The sequence below is a fragment of the Diadema antillarum genome, unplaced genomic scaffold (assembly GCF_040938485.1).
Source record: "Diadema antillarum isolate AM-2024a unplaced genomic scaffold, OU_Dant_1.0 seq00000964_RagTag, whole genome shotgun sequence".
In the NCBI taxonomy this organism is placed as follows: Eukaryota; Metazoa; Echinodermata; class Echinoidea; order Diadematoida; family Diadematidae; genus Diadema; species Diadema antillarum.
The window spans coordinates 96,705-116,201 of record NW_027271810.1 but is presented as its reverse complement, the minus strand read 5'-3'; the positions used below and the strand labels follow the sequence as shown (position 1 = coordinate 116,201).

The window sequence follows — 19,497 nt, the reverse complement described above, 5'->3', positions numbered from 1 at the left end:
AGTTATATCTTGATATTCTAATGTATTCATCCACATCATTACCCGCGGGATGTACCCATCTATCGAGGTTATGTGAACAGATGGATTAAATTCACGTAACCATGCATGCATGCACACACACACAAACACGCAAACACACAAACACACACACAACCCATTTCTCTATAATTATGTGTGTGTTTGTGTGTTCATGTGAGTTAAAATTCAAAGTCCTTTTCAAGCTGTCCTTTGTGTTTTAAGATTTTGGTTAGACAGCACATTCATTTTTTATTTTTTTTTTTTACATCGATGCGGGAATTCTTATCGACACTTTCCACATTGCAAGTGAATATAGTCGATGTTACCCGTCCATTTTTTAAAAAGCAAATGCAATCTTAATGCGACAGTAAACGAACATGACCATGTAGATTTCCTTGAGATTCAGCCACAAACAATTCATCAGTTGAACTAGTCCAGTAATCATTAAGTATATTTCTACGTGCAATTTCACTTTTTACCAAAGTTGGCTTTGATAAAGAACATATATCAAGAAAAAAAAATTCTTTGAAATTTCATGAATATCGGATCTACCATCTAAAAAAGAGGAAGTTTGAGATGCTTTCGCAAGAGATCGGTTTATACAAAAGATGTGATAGAAGTCATGTTGTGGTCGTTAATTTGGCAACTACAAACGTATATAAAAACCTTCACCTACAAAAAGTCATAATTAAGAGGCGATTATGCAAAATGTTTCATTGCCTAACGAGGACACTAGCATCTCTTTTAATGTTCTCGATTTGATATTTTTTTCAGTGAAGATTTGTGTGCAAATCATTGAGAGTCTTTTGAGGCCATGATATTATTACGTCATCTCATTTGCATTTCATGTGGTCGTGACTTATACTGCCATATTCATCAAAAAAGTGAATCTTTGATAATCCACAAAGTATTTCGGGACCGAAATAATTTATGAAATTGCTACGCTGTTTTGATGTTTACTGTATTCACCAGGCCACACATGAACATGGAATGGAATGGCGCTTTCAGACATCATGAAAAACAAGCGACGGTTCAGGCGAAAAAAAAAAAATGAATAGATTTAATAAGGCTAATTACCACCATCCGTTGTATGTGATTTTAAACTTATACTGCCAGAGGGCAGTGTTCCCAGCCTTTTACTTCCTGACACTGAAACTTCCGAATGTTTATCTTCGTCTTACTCATCCATCTTTCAAGAGCGTAAACAAATGAATGTGAAAATATATATATATACATATATATCGTGACATTTTCACGGTATGAATATAAGTGTGATGATGAGTCTCAGAAAAATTGTGGTTTGTAATGGATAATCCATCGTGCTGTCCTTAGCATAATGGTCTCCGCAGTGTATGTCCTCTCCTGTAAATGAATTATTATTATTATTATTAAAAAGAGAGAGAGAGAGACCAAAAGGTTTATCAATAAAAATGATAATGATATTCAAAAATACACCAACTTCAGAAGGCGTGTTGAATCTTCATTGTGTGCAGTACGACGTGTGATTTTTGCTGTTGATGCGATGCGCACGAGTTTCAAGTTGCGTCTGTACGTGCATATTATATGTGTTTGCAATTTTCTGTCATATTGTATCGTTTCAGGAATACACAGACTGTATTACGACATGGGGAGCATTACTTCTGGAATACTCATATACAATAATTAAAAAGTATTGTAATATGATGATTTGACTTCTTAAAAAAGCACACATTCATACCATTAAAAAAATCCATCTGAGATGTTAATTAGGGAACAATGTCGTGATAGAAAAGTATGTGATTTCTATATAAATATATGTTAAGTAATTCGTAGTCCACGTGTTGGTACAATAATATTAAATATAGAACAAAACTCAAGAAATGTATCATGTTGTCAATTACCATTTGAAGAACACACAAATTTTGGGGCTCTCTGCCCTTTGTCAAATAAAATCACTTGGGGCATTTGTAAAGTATTATAAAGACTGATTATCATTTGATCAGTCTTTCACTAAACGTCCCATTCAATGAATTTATGTCTTCTCATCTTGATTACTGCAATTCCCTTCTCGCTGGTCTCCCTATAGTTCAGCACTACTACAAAAGAATACAAAGTACAGCTCAACGCTACTCCGATTATTCCATCACTCCTATTGGCTCCCCCATACATCGCCTCTAAAGTTCACTTTATCATTTATGTGGTAACGTACTATAACGTCGTCCCATTCTTCCTCTACTCTGCAATTATTTCTGTCATTGCTCCACTCCTCTCGAACAAATTCCCTTCTCATCATTATTCAAAACGGTCAAAGTGCAGCCTTGGCATTTCTAAATCAATGCTCAAAACTCACCTATTCCACATTGTTTAATTAATCTTTTTTTTTCTCTCTCTCTCTTTGCTGTATACATATCAGTGTTTGTATTTATATTATGTATCTTATTTCAACTTTTCAGTTCTGTATTTATGCACATAGAAACGCCTGTATTAAAGGCTACATAAATATTGTATATATAAATGCATACATACATACATACATACATACATGTACACACACACACACACACACATATTATATATATTATACACACACATATATACATAGATATGAATGCTTGTTTAGTCCTTGATTATCTTATAGCTCACTTTTCATTCATGATGCACGAGTTCGATTTGACAAATGTAAGTGAACATTGACCAATTAGAATGATGCCTGCTCGCTCGTCTCTACAAAGTGGAATGGAATCGCACACTGATTTTAGTCTTGACTACAGAGCTACTCAGTACCGTATACTTACAGCACTAGCATTTCTTGTTTGCCTCCATACGTAACATGGCAGAAAGCACGCGAATCCAAAGTGACAGGCATGAATCGATCAATGTTACCGAGCATGTGACTTCAAAATCAACCAATCAGAATGACATTTTGTTCTAATGTGTGTGGCACTTTTATGCAGGATAGCTCTTTCTTTATCGCCCTTTATCATACAGTCTTTCCTTTATTGACACTATGATCAATGTTCCCTTGCGAAGATTTCGAGTACATTGTACATTCGTCACATTTTCCTTCACCGAACAATCATTCACACTGACAGAACATACTGAAACGCTGAGCGTTCTCGTAGAGAATATTATTTGTACCACAAGAGAGAATTCCTGACTCTGGAATCCCACTGAGATGCTGAAGAACAGAACTGTGCAAATGGTTGATCATATAGAAAAGACTGGCTGAAGTCATTCACAAAATTTTAAAAGCAATAAACCAGACAGCTGCTCACAGGCTGAGTGAGCGGGATAATAAAACATCATCATCTTATGTTTCAATTGTTCATACATCCACAATAAACATTTTCAGAACTAATAACATTGAAATGAAACGTGTTCTGACAGAGTTGATCACAGAAAAAGAAATAACTACAAAAATGTTAACATAGCATTTTGAAATCTGGATAGGAAACTGAGCCTTGAACAACGTCATGTTGACAACCAGTTCATGCCAGCAGTTCGCAAGTTCCATGCAATATTTCTGTGTGTCTACTGATCACACTTTTTTTTAATGTTTTCCCCAACTTACTACTATTGATTCCATCTTTATAGCTCTCACAACGCTATACAGTGAGGGTCATAAAAGCTGTACGATAGTAATCATGAGATGCATATGAAAGAATGTATGCAAAAGCTAAAAATACAAAAATCAAGCTCTCTGAAGCACATTTGAGAGGAATCAGGAGTCACAATGCAATGAAGACGAGTTGCTAATTTGCAGGGAAGATTTTTAGTACTTTCGGTGGGGAATTTGTGGTATAATGGCTTACTGCAAATGAGATGATGCGGTATTCAGGGGGTCAATATGAGAATGCTGTATCACACTATAACACCGACTTCACCTCCGAAACGCCAAATCGATGACATACAGGAGCATTGTAACTAGGAATCATCCATTAACTTTGCTTTTACGCTTTAGTATCTGACGTCATGACTGTGTAGCTTCCGACTTGAGATGACAAAGGTCAACAATAGAATTCTATGTAGCGTGTTGCGGCATCATTTCTGGCGACTAAGGTCACTGAGAACGCTGCCGACATCAATTCTAAATCTGGAGCATTTTCTTCGGCTAAAACCTTATGGAAAATTAAAAAAAAGTTGGCGACAGTATGTTCAACTTAGCACAACAATTTCTCAGCTCGATAAGATGATAAAATAATTGTGAAACTTTAAAAGTTAGACATGTCTTCAATGAGTAGTGATAGTTTCTGCAACCATTTTATGCAACATAGCTGAGGTGGTGATGTCATACCTCACAACTCTCCCACTAGTCTGTGCATGTAAATGTTCTTTTAGAAAACTATGTTTTTGGTCGATAATGTAGGAACTACAACTCTTTCCCTCATAAAAGTCATTGGTAGCTTGAGTGCAACACAACAAACAGTTTACTTGAGGTTTCTCCTTTTTCATTTCACCTAAAAGAAAAATTGGGAAATCAAAGTAAGCCTTGTGTAAAGGTCAGTGCGAGACTAATGAGGTGTGACGTCATCATCCCAGTTTATTCCATGCGTCCCTTCCACAGATAACGCTATTTTCTAAGACATACAAGACTGTACTTTCCATTTACACTCTCAATAGATACACCTATTTTGATGAAATTTTTACCATTTCATTTGTTTGATCTTATTAGACCATTTTTTCACGTTGACTTTCACAAATAAATCACATTAAAGACTTTTCAATGACTTATACAACATATGTTGAAATATGGATATTTGACTTTCATGAAATAAATCGAATCTAAAACTATTCAATGACTTTAATACACACAAATTATTTGTTCTAACTACAAGGTGCACCATCCGTTACTGAATCAGTAGCGTTTGAGCATGAATGCAGAAAAAAAGAAAAGGGTTTGATCGATATTCATGGAGTTTCTGTGTGAATTTTTGGCCATTATCAGTATAGGGCACTGGCCCTTTCAAAGGCATTGTAAGGCAATTGGCACACTTAGAAAAAAAATTGCACTGGTACATGACAAACAAATCAAAATGTGATCTTTGAGAAATCTAATTTCACATTCAAATAAAAGCGTCTCACTTTGGGGTGATATTCTGTAAGGCCAGCGATATAGATGATGCTTTTTCAATACATTATCTAATCTTGTCACCATTTACATTAGTTTTACAACCTGCTGTAAACATACTGAAATTGCACAAAATCTTACCATACCCCTTTTATCACTTTTTATGTGAAATGTTCACATACTATTGATCTTACTCAAAAGAGGCAAATTAAAAAGAAGTCAAATTTCACTGTAAGATGTAAAATAAAAGAATACAGAAAACATCAATCATCAATATACACGAATAGAAAAATAATTTGAGTGTGTCAATATCCTTCACATTATACTGAATCTATATCTCCACAAGTTTACAGGCACTAGCCACACTAAAGTATGTATTGACTGCATGTCAAAATTTGCAATGGTAACAACACATTTCTTTGCAAACTGTGACCTTATACACAGATAGCTTCAAAATTGTAGTAAGAGTTAAAATGGCTTTTACAATCAAATAAATGACTTTTGGTATAAAGATGTACAATTAATGATCATATACAAGGTCAACCATGCAAGATTTTGCATCAACCTCAATGAAGTGAAAAAAGAAACAAAAAACAAACAGGAACAAAGACAAACTCTTAGAATTCATTTTATATTATACTTTCAACATCATTCCCCCAACCCTATATCATCCCCCCCCCCCCCCAAAAAAAAAAGAGAAGAAGATGGAATGACTATAATTTTACATGCATTGTAAAAGATAAGACATTCAAATCTATTTCAGTTTATTTCATATTGCAAAAGAGCAACTGTCCACCAATGGTCATATACAGTGGTCTGCTTTGACAAACTGGAGAGCTGCTTTGATGAGCACTTTCTTTTCAGTAGTACATCTGAGTACTGGGGCAATAGTACTAGTCAGGCTAAACCTTTTAGATTAAAAATGAACCAAAATGGCCACCAACTTTTAAGAAGAGGATGAAAAAGTTAAAATGATGAACATTATCTAATTTGGGGAATTTGGGTCCTACCCCATGGGCCCCTAAAGGGCATCAGCACCATTTGTACAGACTATGATTAATTCCTCCCATTTACGATTCCTGTCGAGGGTAGTCCATCTCTAGCCACCCGTTTCATAAAGAATATGATGAAAATGTCAAAAAATCATGAAAATTTGCTTATTTGGAGTATTTGGGTCCAACCCCAGGGGCCCCCTTGGGGACACTACAAACCAACGTTCGTACAAACTACGATACCATTCCCCCATTCATGACCCTGCCAAGTTTGGTCAAAATCATGTCATCAGTCTTCAAGTAGAAGGTGAAAATGAGAAAAAGCCGATGCGCAAAGCTCGACACACAATGCATGCTGGATGGTGAACGACCGCAATAGCTCACCTGAGCCATTCGGCAGGGGTGAGTTGCAAAAGCCAACAAAAAACATTGATGCAAAACAAGTACACCCTACTTTCAACATGACCTAACCATCTAGTTTAAAGCACCTACCTAGTAGTATTGTACTCACCATTACTGACATTATGTGAATGAAAGTCTAGTGCCTTTAACTATTATTTCAGCCAATTGAATTTTCTTTGAAACAACTGACTGCCGAAAGGAAGCACAATGAATGTACAACAATGATCTGTTATGAGTTCTCTTGGATAAAATCGCTTGGATATTTTCTGAAACTTGAGTGCTGCCCTCTCTAGAGAAAAACATGAACCACTTGAGCCAGGAGCAGTCATGAGTGCCTCAACGTGAATCAAACTTCACAAACACTACATGTTAAAAATATAAAACATGCAAAAGACTTCCTCAAATGTACCAAATCATCTACTGTAAAAGTGGATATTTTTGCGCAACTAATTTTTCGCGCTCCGCTGAGTGAGAAGAGTTTTGTGTGCCTTTAATTCCGTGGAATCAAGCCATCAGCTACTGGAACACATGTCAAGCAAAAATATTCGCGTGCTTTCATTTTCGCGCTAGTTTCTGGGTGCGCGAAATGCACAAAAATTTGAACACCGCGAAAATTTCCACTTTTACAGTACTATATAAAGACACTCAGGCAATAATCCTCACTTCATAATTCTCATTATGAATCTCCATAATCCTCATCATGAATCTCCATGAGAACATAACCCAACTCTGAATTCATACAATGATGTACGACACAATGACTGTGGGGCCCTTTGAGGGTAAAAGTCATTAATAGTACTACTAAAAAATCAGCATCTTTTATATTAAAAAACAAAACAAAAATCTTTTAAATGCTAATCATGTCTTCCAGCCTCCAAAGGCAATCGTTAATGTATTCTGGTTCATTCATGTATAAATGATATTGTAAAAATTTGTATTACAAGTTTCCAATTTCAACTGGTAAACCGTTACCCTCCAATATAAAATTTCACAACATCTTGCTTCAAATGTGTCAATAAACAACAAATAAACACAACCATAAACAAGTTCCCGTAGCTACATCAACACGAAACCCATCTTTTAGGACGTAACATTTAAATACCATAGTTTTAGGACTTAACAATTAAATACCATAGTTCAAGACTGATGAATACAAAAACACTATTTCATGTCACCATCTTTCAACTGTTAACAGGAAAACAAAACTGATGTTGCTCAAGTACAGAGATTCTATGATAACTGTGTCTCAAGACTGTCCAAAGCATGCTGAAGCTGGGCTAAAAATGAGTGAAAAAATCGTTGAAAAATAAACCCTATAGGTGAATCAGCACTGCTGAATTATCATGTCCATGCTCTTGTCCACAAGAGTCTGTTGTCATGGGCAAAACTTGGAAATCTTAGGGTGCGATTGAGTGCTCTCCTAAAACATATTGTACTGTACCACACCGTGTCAAAAGTAAATCATTTCCCCGATGTGCTCCAAGAGCATACCGTACCATACAGTATCATGCCAGAGAGCACTAGAACACAGTGATTCAAAAGCGTACCGTACCAGAAGTTGGTATGAGAAGAATGTGCATAACAAGCACAACGCACATGATGATACGAAGAGTTGATTCTCTTTGTTCGGAACACCTGTATGTTGCGTAGGCATGCGAGGAGAATGTGCTGGTTGCTACAAAACGTGTGACCCCTCCAACTTGAATCCACAAATAGGTCATGAGATACGCTATCTCCACAGCTTGAACACACCATATCTTGAATGATATGGTGTAGTACAGTACGCTTTGGTTCGCTTTTGAGCACTCGTACATGGCCTAACAATTGAAGGTAAATCCTATTGATCCTCTCACGACTTGTCACACTGGCCAAAATGCATGCGAAGGATGCCATCCTCATGCATTTTCAGGAGGCTACCAAATTCGTCGGTGAAGCTGTGGATGGGCAGGGGGGCCTCGTAGGCATCGTAGTAGTGGTGCCTGATGGGCCGGAGGTTCAAGTCCCGAGAGAAGGGCCAGAAGCCGTAGAGATGTGTCTCACGGCACATTGTGAGGGCAAGCGTGGTGAGATAAAGACCTGGTAAGCCAGAGAGAAACAGAAAAGATATACTATATATTCATAAATATATGTATGAATATATATATATATATATATATATATATAGTCGGTAGGGCAACAGGACCTTGTATCTACAAAATGTCAAATGTTCACGAGAGCAAAAAAACAAACAAACAAACATGGCAGCCAAAGCACTATATCAAATTGGATAGCCTTTCCTTTGACTAACCATGGTGGATTCATTTTTGGGGTAAGACAACTAGGATTTGGACAGGACATCACATAACTGATTATCTGACCATTAGTCCAAAAAAGTCATTTTCACAGAAGTTGAGATACAAGGCCCTGTCACCCCAGCAACGATACACATGTATACACACACACACACACACACACACACACATATATATATATATATATATATATATATATATATATATATTATATATATATATGTGTGTGTGTGTGTGTGTGTGTGTGTGTGTGTGTGTGTGTGTGTGTGTGTGTGTGTGTGTGTGTGTGTGTGTGTGTGTGTATGTCGGTGTGTGCAAATAGAGATTAGGACACAGCAAGAGAATAGAAGAAATAATATAAAGAAGAGAATGAGAGGGAGAAGACTCGGTGAAAGTGTGAGGAAAAGACATCACAATTCAGAGAGAGAAAATAGAGGGAGATAGATACAGAGAAAAAGCAGTAAATTGAAAGATAAAATCAAAGACAGAAAGTAAGAAAAATTACTCAAAGTCCTGAGAGAGACTACTGGTATATTCCAAGACATATGCACTTTGAACAACCCATTATCATATATCCTTCTAATGATGAATGAATCCAATAAACACCACTGTGTCTAATTGACCAATCTTAAATATTTACATTATAAACACCCACATTCCATATTTGTTATCTAGAGTTCTGCCTGTATGTGTGTATGTACAGTATGTATGCAAACATACAGGCAACTCCCATTGTAATGAAGTCCATGAGATTGGCTGTTTTCTTACATTATAACGAAGTTTCATTGTGGCCGAACAATAAAGCATGTGAAGATATACGGCACATCTTATAATTCTGGGACCTGAATTTTTTTCACCTCATTGTAACAAAATTTTAGTTATAATTGTGTTTGTTATAATGGTGGTGCATTGTATAACGCATATGTGTTAACATATAAACATACAAAATATGCAAACATACATCATATCTTATCTGTTTGTTTGTTGTTGTTGTTGTTGTTTTTTTTTTTTTTGGGGGGGGGGACTTTCTGCCACTGACCTGTACTGATTCTGCCGCTGACAAACCTGCCCCTCCAGAAGTCCTGGACTGCCGCAAAGTGGTCCGGGTTACTAATGGCCACCTCGAGGTCCGGCAGCTCTGTGGCGGTGCGGAGGAGCCTGACCACCCGCAGGTTGAAGGGCAGGGAGGACTTGAGGCCGAAAACTGGCATCCAGAGGAGGCCCCGGTAGGCCTGCAGGGCGCGGATCAGCTTCTTGCTGTCGCTCAGTGACTGCAAGAAGTGGTACCTGCATTGAATAGCGTGGACACAGCCCGCATACATTTTCATCATTCGCCCGTACTTTACTGTAAAACCAACAATTTTCACGTACACCAAACTTTCACAAATTTCATGACATGAAAAGATACCCTGGAGGTCCCCCAGGGGGGCAAGGTGTTAAATATCACTGATCTCTGTGTAAATACACATACAGCCAAAGAATTTCGACTGGGGTTGACCGCTACCGATGAATGTCTGCTTTGATGCACATATTCGCTGATGGGTGCTATTCGTGGTTTTCGAATGTACCCTGGTGGACAGTGAATGAATAAGGCCACCCACAAATTGCAATGCTACCAGGTCTTTAAATTAACCAAGCTGGTCATTTGAAAGAGAAACTTTATGAATCTTCTCCCAAAATGCAGTATAAGCATGAAAGTTGCCACTCTGATAAAGGTGTACAGGACAAAGCATTCACCTTCAATTCACCCATAGAAGATGAGTCCCAAGTATACTCATGTATGTGTCTATAAAAAAAAAAAAAAATGTGTGTTACAGCAAAATCAGCTTTTCCTCAACAGGTTAACATGAAGTTTCACTGAAAAAAAAAGTAGGATTTCTGCAACATTTCGTTGCATTTTTCCACCTCCTCATACAAGCCTCATATTTTTGTATTTGTAATGCAGCTATTACAAGATATAGGTGTATTCAGAGCACAACAACTCCAAATTTAAATCCTGCCACGGGACTAGAATTTCTCCCAAATGTTGTTTGTCCAAGCCCAGCTCACCTGTGTGATACTATCGTCATGGTGTTCATTGTAGTCATGTTGGAGCTGCCACCAACATCTCGCTCAAAACTTGAGAGAGTTGGCATATTGCATCTGCAAAGGATGACACACAAATTTTGGTATTCACCTTTGGGCAATGCTACACCACACTGATTAGAATAATGATTGAAAATGTTATCAAATTTCATGAGTGAAATCCATAATGGCAACATCGTATTTTACGATCGTTCATACGAAATCAATGAGTGGAAATATGAAACTGAAAACAAGCAATGTAAAAGCCATTGAGTGTATTATACATAGGTAGCTAATACATTGAACCAGCAAATAAACCTGAAAATAGAACATTGCAAATATTGTGCTCTGTGGTTAGTATGCCTTCACTTCTCACAAAATCAATTCATCTACCATACTGCCCTTCATTTACATCTTGATGAACTCACATGATCTTTACTGTCTACCCAGAATTGGTCCTACACATGTACATCCTAGCTAGGAATACTTTCCAATTTATGTATTTCCATTACAGCAAATAACATTATTTCTGGATTTAAACATAGGGTAATTTATGGTCATACAACAACATTTTGGTAACCTTTGACCTTGATCTACTACCTTTCAGCTCAGTCATTTCAGGCAATTTTCAGTCAGTTTAAATCTATCATACCTATCAATTCCCACTAGATAATACGAACATGAATATTACGGCTCATGGATAATAGTTTCAACCAAAGTCCAGTGTTCTTTGATCCTCAACCTTTAGCCTTTAACCACTACCATGCTCATACAAATAATTGTCCATTCATTTCTACTCTGTCCGACAACTTACACCTGAAAACATTTTTTAATATGCATGTGATCAATGGCTCTTACAAAGTGTTTCATTCTGGGTAATGATTAACAATGCAATCAAACCTTAAGAGTACAATCCATTTGACAAAATCATATTTCAAGTGCATTGATACATATTCAATAAAAGGAAACACAAAACTGAAGACAGCTTGCATAAAGCCACTGTGTATACAAAAGTATTTAATAAATCTTTAAACTGCAATATTAAAGTGATAGATTGAAAAAAAAAATTCCCCTCCTTTTACCTGAATACAAAGTCAGCATGGTCTATTTCACTTCCACAAAGGCTGTTCAGTAGTATCCCACTGGCACCAACGACTGCACAGCGGGGTAGCTCCATCTTTGACAGCAATGATTTCTGACAAAGGAATGAATAAGACATAGTATGTTAATCATGAATAGATTGATGTAGCAATATTTGATGTAAAAAAATATTACTGTTAAGCATAGTAATGTTTGGTTGATTAAAATAACTGAGGCTTGACTAAAAACAAATGGATTAAGGCTACCATCAAATGGTGTGTCTACTTGACATCACAAACCAGTCCATGCTTAGTGCAGTTATTTTATGGCTTGTACTTTTTTTAACACTGTTCAATACCTTTCACCACTTGAACAGTATTTTTTTGTCATATTGATAGCTAATTTCATCATATGTATTTTTTTCTTAAATGTCATACATGTTTTGTAAAATGAACAATTTCGGCTTTTGAGTTGCATGTTCTTGTTTTATTGTGAACAAACCTATATTGAATTGAATTGAATTGAATTGAATTGACTTGATACAGCAGATACACCAAAGCAGTTACAAAATTTCACCACCATTTAATCAAATAGCATGCTTTTGATATCGTTATCTTCTCTGGCAAAATATTTGTGACTCACTCTTAAACCAAAAATATTTGAGGCATGAAACTTTCGCAAATTGGAGCTGCTTGCCCTTTTCACGGCACAACATTTTTGCAAATTACCAACCATGAAAAAATTATGAGTATACTGTAAGTACTAGTAATACAGGGATTTGTGAACACACACTGCTGGCCAATTTATAAAACACACAGCAAAACTGAATGTACACTACTAAACACACATACCATGGTAGTTCAAAAAACAAAAAGAAAAATGCACGACTATGCATACCATATCATAGCACTTGTATAGTGTACAGCATTGTACTAGCACTCAATGCATTATGATGAATAAAAAATCTTTTGTGTGCATTTAACTTTTGTGAATCTTGGCCAGTCTAAAAACTCACGAAAGTTTCATGCATGCAAAAATTTCCTGTTTTACAGTACTATATACATGTATTGCCATCCACAATGTATAGTGATCCTTTCCCTCCTACAATGTACATTACTTTATCATTTTACCATGTATAGTTCAAGTCCTGTAACCTAATAGCAAGGAAGTATCACACAATATCAAAAAGTAAAACAAATCCAAGCAGTTGCCAAGCAAGATGTACATCATCCAATGTGATACATTTGAAGTGTTGCAAGCCACTTCAGAACCACAAATGCTTGATTAATGTTGATTTTGTTCTAATAAACTTGAATACAGTCCTATTCTCACTTGGGAAATATTATATGGAGCATTTAAAAATTGCATGGTTTGACATGCCCATTTACTATGACATTAGAAAATCACAATATCACAAAACCAGAGGAAACATTGTGAGTTTTTGCCACAGTAAACACCATCTTTGCTATTTGCCCTGTAGTCTGGAGTATACAAAAACACCCTGCAGCTCTGACATAAAAAACAGCTCACCAAGTTAGTGGACAAACATCATTATTTTTCTACAGTGAGTCTTCATATTGCTAATTCTAACAGCAAACTTTACAAGAAGTTAAAAAATTGCACTACTATCCACATTTTTTCTGGCAATGTTTTGATGGCTTTTGGCACAGTTGCTCACCAACTTCTACATTTATACTGAAATATATATATATATATATATATATATATATATATATATATATATATATATATATATATATCTTTTTTTCAATAAAAAACTTATGTGAAAGCCATGTGAAAATATTTATAAACTTTTTGTGGTGAGCTGACTCATTGCAAATCATCATTGCAAACATCATTGCAAAGTTAAAAAAAAATAATAACACTCTGGTCTGCAATTAAATCGCCAAAATAAATGTCATTTAGGCATTTATTTTCCTTCCCCCCCCCCCCTACATTTTAGCAATTTGTCAACAGCAGTGTGAATGACCCTTGTAAATATAGCCATAAAATGCTGGACTCACCTTTGGAAGAAAGTCAGTATATATTTCATTAGTGATGTTGGCAAAGGCATCGCGGTTGAGGGCAAATCTTATGAGCTTTCCAACTCGTGTGTTGTTCTGTGAGAGAAGAACATCCTCTGTACTCACTCTATTGTCCTGCAGCATCTCTCTACACACAGAAAACAATTGTTGAAAGAAATAACTGATTACTGTACACTTGTTCTCTAATTTGACTTGCACACTCACAGACACACAGACACACACACACACACACAGACAGGAAAACTAGCCTTGCAAACAGCATTGCAGTATTTGGGGGCTGATAAAGCATGTTTTAGGTGGAAAAACAGTATTTTTACCTTTCCTGCAATAGGGTGTGTAGTCATACAATTTGGGAAAATCAGTATTTTCCATCAAGCCCGCAGTATTTCGGCCAAAAAAAAAAGAAAAGCGCAAAATATTGCAAAATAAAGTAACAACTGATATCCCTGCACACAAAACTCCTGAACTTCCTTTTCTTTTTTAATGAAATAATAGAAGAAACTATATATATAAAAAATCATTCTACAGTTCTAATGGTATCAATAATGTCTCTTCGAAAGGGAAGTTGCTATACTTGCTGACACTCAAATATCATTTTGATACCATTTTTTTAGGTGTACAAATATATATTAGGGGCTGTGAGTCAATGATGTCTACTCCTTTTCTTGCATACATACTTCTAGTGGTGGTGACCCCTCTCACTGTTGACACACATACAAAAAAAAAATCTTTCTTTATTCTGCATGGCCATCTCTGTTCTTACCCTCTTCACTACTCTCATTCTTTCTTGTCCTGACATGAATAGCTATTGTCCCAATGCATTATGTTCTTCTTTTATATCCTGTATCACCTCAACTTCCTTTCATCCCAAACCTGCCTCAACTCTCTTTTGTGTTTGTTCCATCCAAACAAAAGAGGTGTTTGTAATGCTGGCAAATCAATACATACTTCTCACCTTTTCTTCACCTGTATCTACTTAGCATATAATGATATTGCCCCTCTATGTTTTTTTCTTGTATATCCGTCATGACCTAGTTCCTTTGTTCGATGACCTCTAAGTCTTTCTTGTGATTATCTTTGTTTCTTTTTGGTTGACTAGCTCCTTTATTACAACATTTGTCCTCTCCATGGTGTGGGATTCTCTTTTACTTGACTCCTTCTTGTTTGGTGTGAAATGCAACTGCTTGACTAACATCAATAACACAAAAGAACGGGGCATCATTTGAAATGAATGCAACAGCATTGATTTGTCATTGTTCTGTTGCATTGTGTCTCTTTTTTTTTCTGCTTGTGGCAAAACTTCTTATCGACAGCAAGATCGGGCCTATTGTTAACACAAGGGAGTTTTCACGACCCGATACTTGTACTTACAGACAGTATCAATTTGCATAGGTGAATATGTATTTACAATACGAATAATTACAAAAATAGATGATGATAACCATATTCCAGAAAAATGCAACAAAAGTGCCGATAAAAAAATATGAACCAAATTTTTGCCTCCATACGTACTGCGTCTGATTCTTCTCACTAATGTTCGTTCTGGGTTCATTGAAGACACATTGAAGCATCTATACCTTACATAACAGTGAAGCCCTCTAAGTTTAAGTTCCTACAAATGTTTCATCTCACAGACACATATGACGAAGATACAAGGATATATTTTTATAGTAACAAGATAAATGTGCTCACCTGAACTTTGTGAGTCCACTAATATTGGCTTTCCACGGCTTCTTGGCCAGCGCTCTCATCTCTTCGATCTGCGGGGCCGAGTGATTAGTCACTTCCATCCACAGCCTGGCCTCCACTTCAGGGTCAAGGACCTCTGGTTCAGCAACCTTTGGCCCCATGGCCCCGGGACCAACAAACTTTCGCCCTCTCCATGTCTCTCTGCCTCCACTGATGTTCTGATTGCCGCTAACTGAGAGGTCCTTGTCCAATCTGTCACCGGCATCCACTGTGTCTGTATAGTTGGAGTCTGGGGGTATCCGTTTTCTTCCTCCGCTGTGAACAAACCCCCAAAACACAAAAAGAATAACTTTCAATAACAAGCAGACTTTTCTTCCACATATACAGCAAAAGGGTTATAATTTCAAATATTTCTTCCTAAGGCAAAAGTGAATACAGAATCAATTCAAACTTACCAAAAAAAAAAATCAGTGTTTTACACATAATGCCTGAGTAATAAAGAGAAATAATTTCATCAAAACATAACTTTAAAAGTTTGAGAATTACGACACTGGTATCATATAATAATCATATATGGAATATATCTGAAGTAGAAGCAAACAGTGCCCCAACGAAAGAAATTGTCCCTTCTCCCTCCCCCCGCAAAAGTTTGCTTTGTATATACATATGCATCTTTCTGATGGGAAGTCTGAGAGTATCAAAGCCATTCTGCAGCCCATCTCTCTATTGAAAAGAAAACAGAAATGTCTTCTCTAGTGCTTCAAGACCAGCCTAGTTATTCAATGTTATTGTAGCTGTGTGCCTCAATGCCAGTCATGTCTCTTGTAGCACACAGCTGGTGTTCAAATAATCACTCCATGATTTTAATTTGTATTATGATCATCTATTTATTTATTTTTATTCATTTATTTCATTATGCATGCATTTTTGTTTAAAGAATAAATTGAGAGGAACTCGGGAGGTGGTACTATGTGATATCAATGTTTACATAAGAATTGCCACCTGACAGAAATTGTGGTAATATACTAACTTGAATGCACTTTTCGTTTGTATGTTTGTCACAGGAAGCCCTTAGTGCAGCTTCACTGTAATCAGCTGTTACTATGGCAACAAATTTGAAGAAAACCTTGGACTAACTTTATACATGCAGTTGAAATCCTTCAAATGAGAGGCATGCACAAAGGAAATACAAAAAAAAAAAAAGTTGGAATACACTATGAAACTGAAATCATGACTTAGGCAATACAATTGTCTCCCAGTATGTAAGAAAGTACAATGTACTGTCAAATATGTTCAGAATGACCACTTCAGGGAATTTTGAAATATGTGGTCATTTATGACAGGGTGGTCATTGAAGACATATCACATGATTAAATGTACACAACTATGCTACACAGTTATACACCGACGAAGGTCATAGAAATTGCGCTCACTAATTTCCCATGCCCCTTCAAACAATAACCCACTCTTTTCAACTGTAGACAATGTATTGTAAGCATGTATTATAAGCAGGTCACTCTACTGCATGCTACTGCTAGGTGGTCATTGACTGTGCACACTCTTCAGTCGTCAAGTCGGAACCAAATCTGTGGTCACTGCACTGGCCACATTAGGCGCACAGGTTCCTAACTCCTAACTACTCATTTTCTTTGTGCGGGATTTCTGTGTGGTCATCATGGGCATCTCTATCACCCCCCCCCCCCCCCCCCCAGGTGGTGGCTACAATGCAGACAGGTGGTCGCTAGAGCAGGTTTGAATTGATTGTGTGTCTGTGTGCTGTTGTGCTCACGACATTACCTTCGTTCTCTGATGAGGGCAGCAAACTCAAAGTCGCTGTCCACACTGCGACGAGGCTCCTGTTGGATCATCCTTAAGCACACTTTGGCCAAAGCCAAAAGCAGGATGAGGACGAACAAAATTCGCATCCATCGTCTCGTAATCATGCTGAATGAAGATGTGTAGCTTTCAGTGCACGTTTGTTTCTGTTTAAAGCTCTATCATTCTTCCTCCGTAGGAATATACTGTAAATCAAAGTCTTTTCACATTTTTCCTGTTGGGGATGACAATGAGGAAACACCAACAAAAATCACACAACACCATATTGAAATTACATAACTGAAATGAGAAAAAGCTAGTAAGTAGTCGATATGACATCGACACATTGGGCCGGATGCATAAACGCTAGCAATTGCTTGTGCTAGCCTTTTACTCGAATCCGTATGCATAAAATCAAGCAGTTGCTTGCAAGCAGAAGATTTTGCTAGCAAGCACAAGCAATTGCTTGCTGCCCGCAAGCAATTGCTTAGAGACCAAGCGTTTGCTTGAAAACGTATGCATAAAACATACCTTTTGCTCGTTCTTGCTAGCAATTGCTTACGATTTTCCAAGCTCTGGAAAATGAACGTGAACTTTTGCTTAACTTGGACGTTCCCTTTTAAGTATCATTTTCACATTCATACAAGAAAGAAAACACTTGTGCAGGAGTGGTATAAATCTACAAGAAATTACTCTTTAGCAGTGTTAGAAACTTTTTCATTTCAACAACGGGAAAGTCCAGTGGTCAGCACGCAAAATGTGATGAACAACAGGTAGATGTCTGACTTCGGTGGAGAGCAAGGAGACCTCTCTCCACGTGAGATCTGGCAGATCCAGGCTATCTCTATAAGCAGTGATGGGAATCAGCCAGTACGTGAGTGTGTATAGTCTGATGTGTGTGTGCGTCTGTGTGCGCATTTATGAGTGCCATTTGATAGCTCTATTGCTATGTCAGGAAATGTTTCGCACACACACGCCCTTTCAAATACATGCTGTCACACTCGCCTTTGTTCTTGTGTTCGCACAGGCGTGATGTTCCTTTTGTTGAAAACGCAAGCAATTGCTTGTGCGAGACAAGCAAAAGGTATGGGCACAAGCAAAAGGTTATGCATATGGATTTAAGCAATTGCTTCAGCTAGACCTTTTGCTAGAAGAGCTTGTGCTTTTGCTTGAAGCAATTGCTTACTAGCAATTGCTTGTTTTATGCATTCGGCCCACTGTACCTACAACATACATGTTTCCATATTTTTCATTGAATCGTACTCAATAGTGAAAGGCGTTTTCATAACGATCATACTGGTTAAAATTGATACCATTGGCATTGTAGACTAGGGTCAACATCTCATTCTAACTTTGAAAATATGACCCCCCCCCCCCCACACACACACACTTTTTTTTTGTCAAGAGCATTGCATATTGGAATCTTTAAAACAAGTTATCTTATGCATGAGTTGTAGTTGGTCTTCAGCCTTGCGTCAGCTCATCTCACCAAAACACTCCCTAGGCTCTGCCTTCTCTCAAGACTCAGACCCTAGTAACTGTCATGTCACGTCACCATTTTCCAAAATTCCACTTCTCTTGTAACAATCACATCATCGCACTTGCGAATCAACATTAAAATTATAGTCTACACGATAGCCTTGACATTTTCTCGTTAATGAATGTGTGGCAGTGCTGCAACCATTATTATTTGCAACTTCACCAAGCCGAGGTTAGAATCTAACGGTTAGATGAGGGACGTTTTTCCTACTAAAGCTGAAGATGTGCCACTTACTGGAAGATATACGATCTATTCTGTCATATGAAAGAATACATCCATCTCTTCAAGGATTTTGATCGTCTTCGCTGCACATCACAACATGATCCTGAATTTGAGATCCTCAGTTCTCTAGTTCTCTCTGAAACCCGTGAAGAAAGAAGCCATACCAGGGTTGACCGTCGATGTGTAGGGCTGCAGGTAGGTACGCGCACTGTTTACCTTGTGCTGTGTGGTAGTGGGTAGGCCTTGGAGGGCCTTGGATTCAGTCTCGGGTACGTACAGTGGGTACAGTATG

The 19,497-nt window shown here is 37.3% G+C and overlaps 1 protein-coding gene across 1 annotated transcript; it reads right to left on the bottom strand.

The window, feature by feature from the left end:
* Window positions 1-7,559: 7,559 nt before the first annotated feature.
* Window positions 7,560-17,672, bottom strand: LOC139741941 (alpha-N-acetylneuraminide alpha-2,8-sialyltransferase-like). The gene is made up of 7 exons (XM_071652511.1): window positions 17,426-17,672; window positions 15,632-15,943; window positions 13,919-14,066; window positions 11,897-12,009; window positions 10,800-10,892; window positions 9,790-10,037; window positions 7,560-8,535 (listed from the first exon to the last, which is right to left on the bottom strand). The coding sequence occupies exons 1-7, from the start codon at window positions 17,569-17,571 to the stop codon at window positions 8,309-8,311; spliced, it is 1,287 nt and encodes a 428-aa protein (XP_071508612.1). The 5' UTR covers window positions 17,572-17,672; the 3' UTR covers window positions 7,560-8,308.
* Window positions 17,673-19,497: the final 1,825 nt, after the last annotated feature.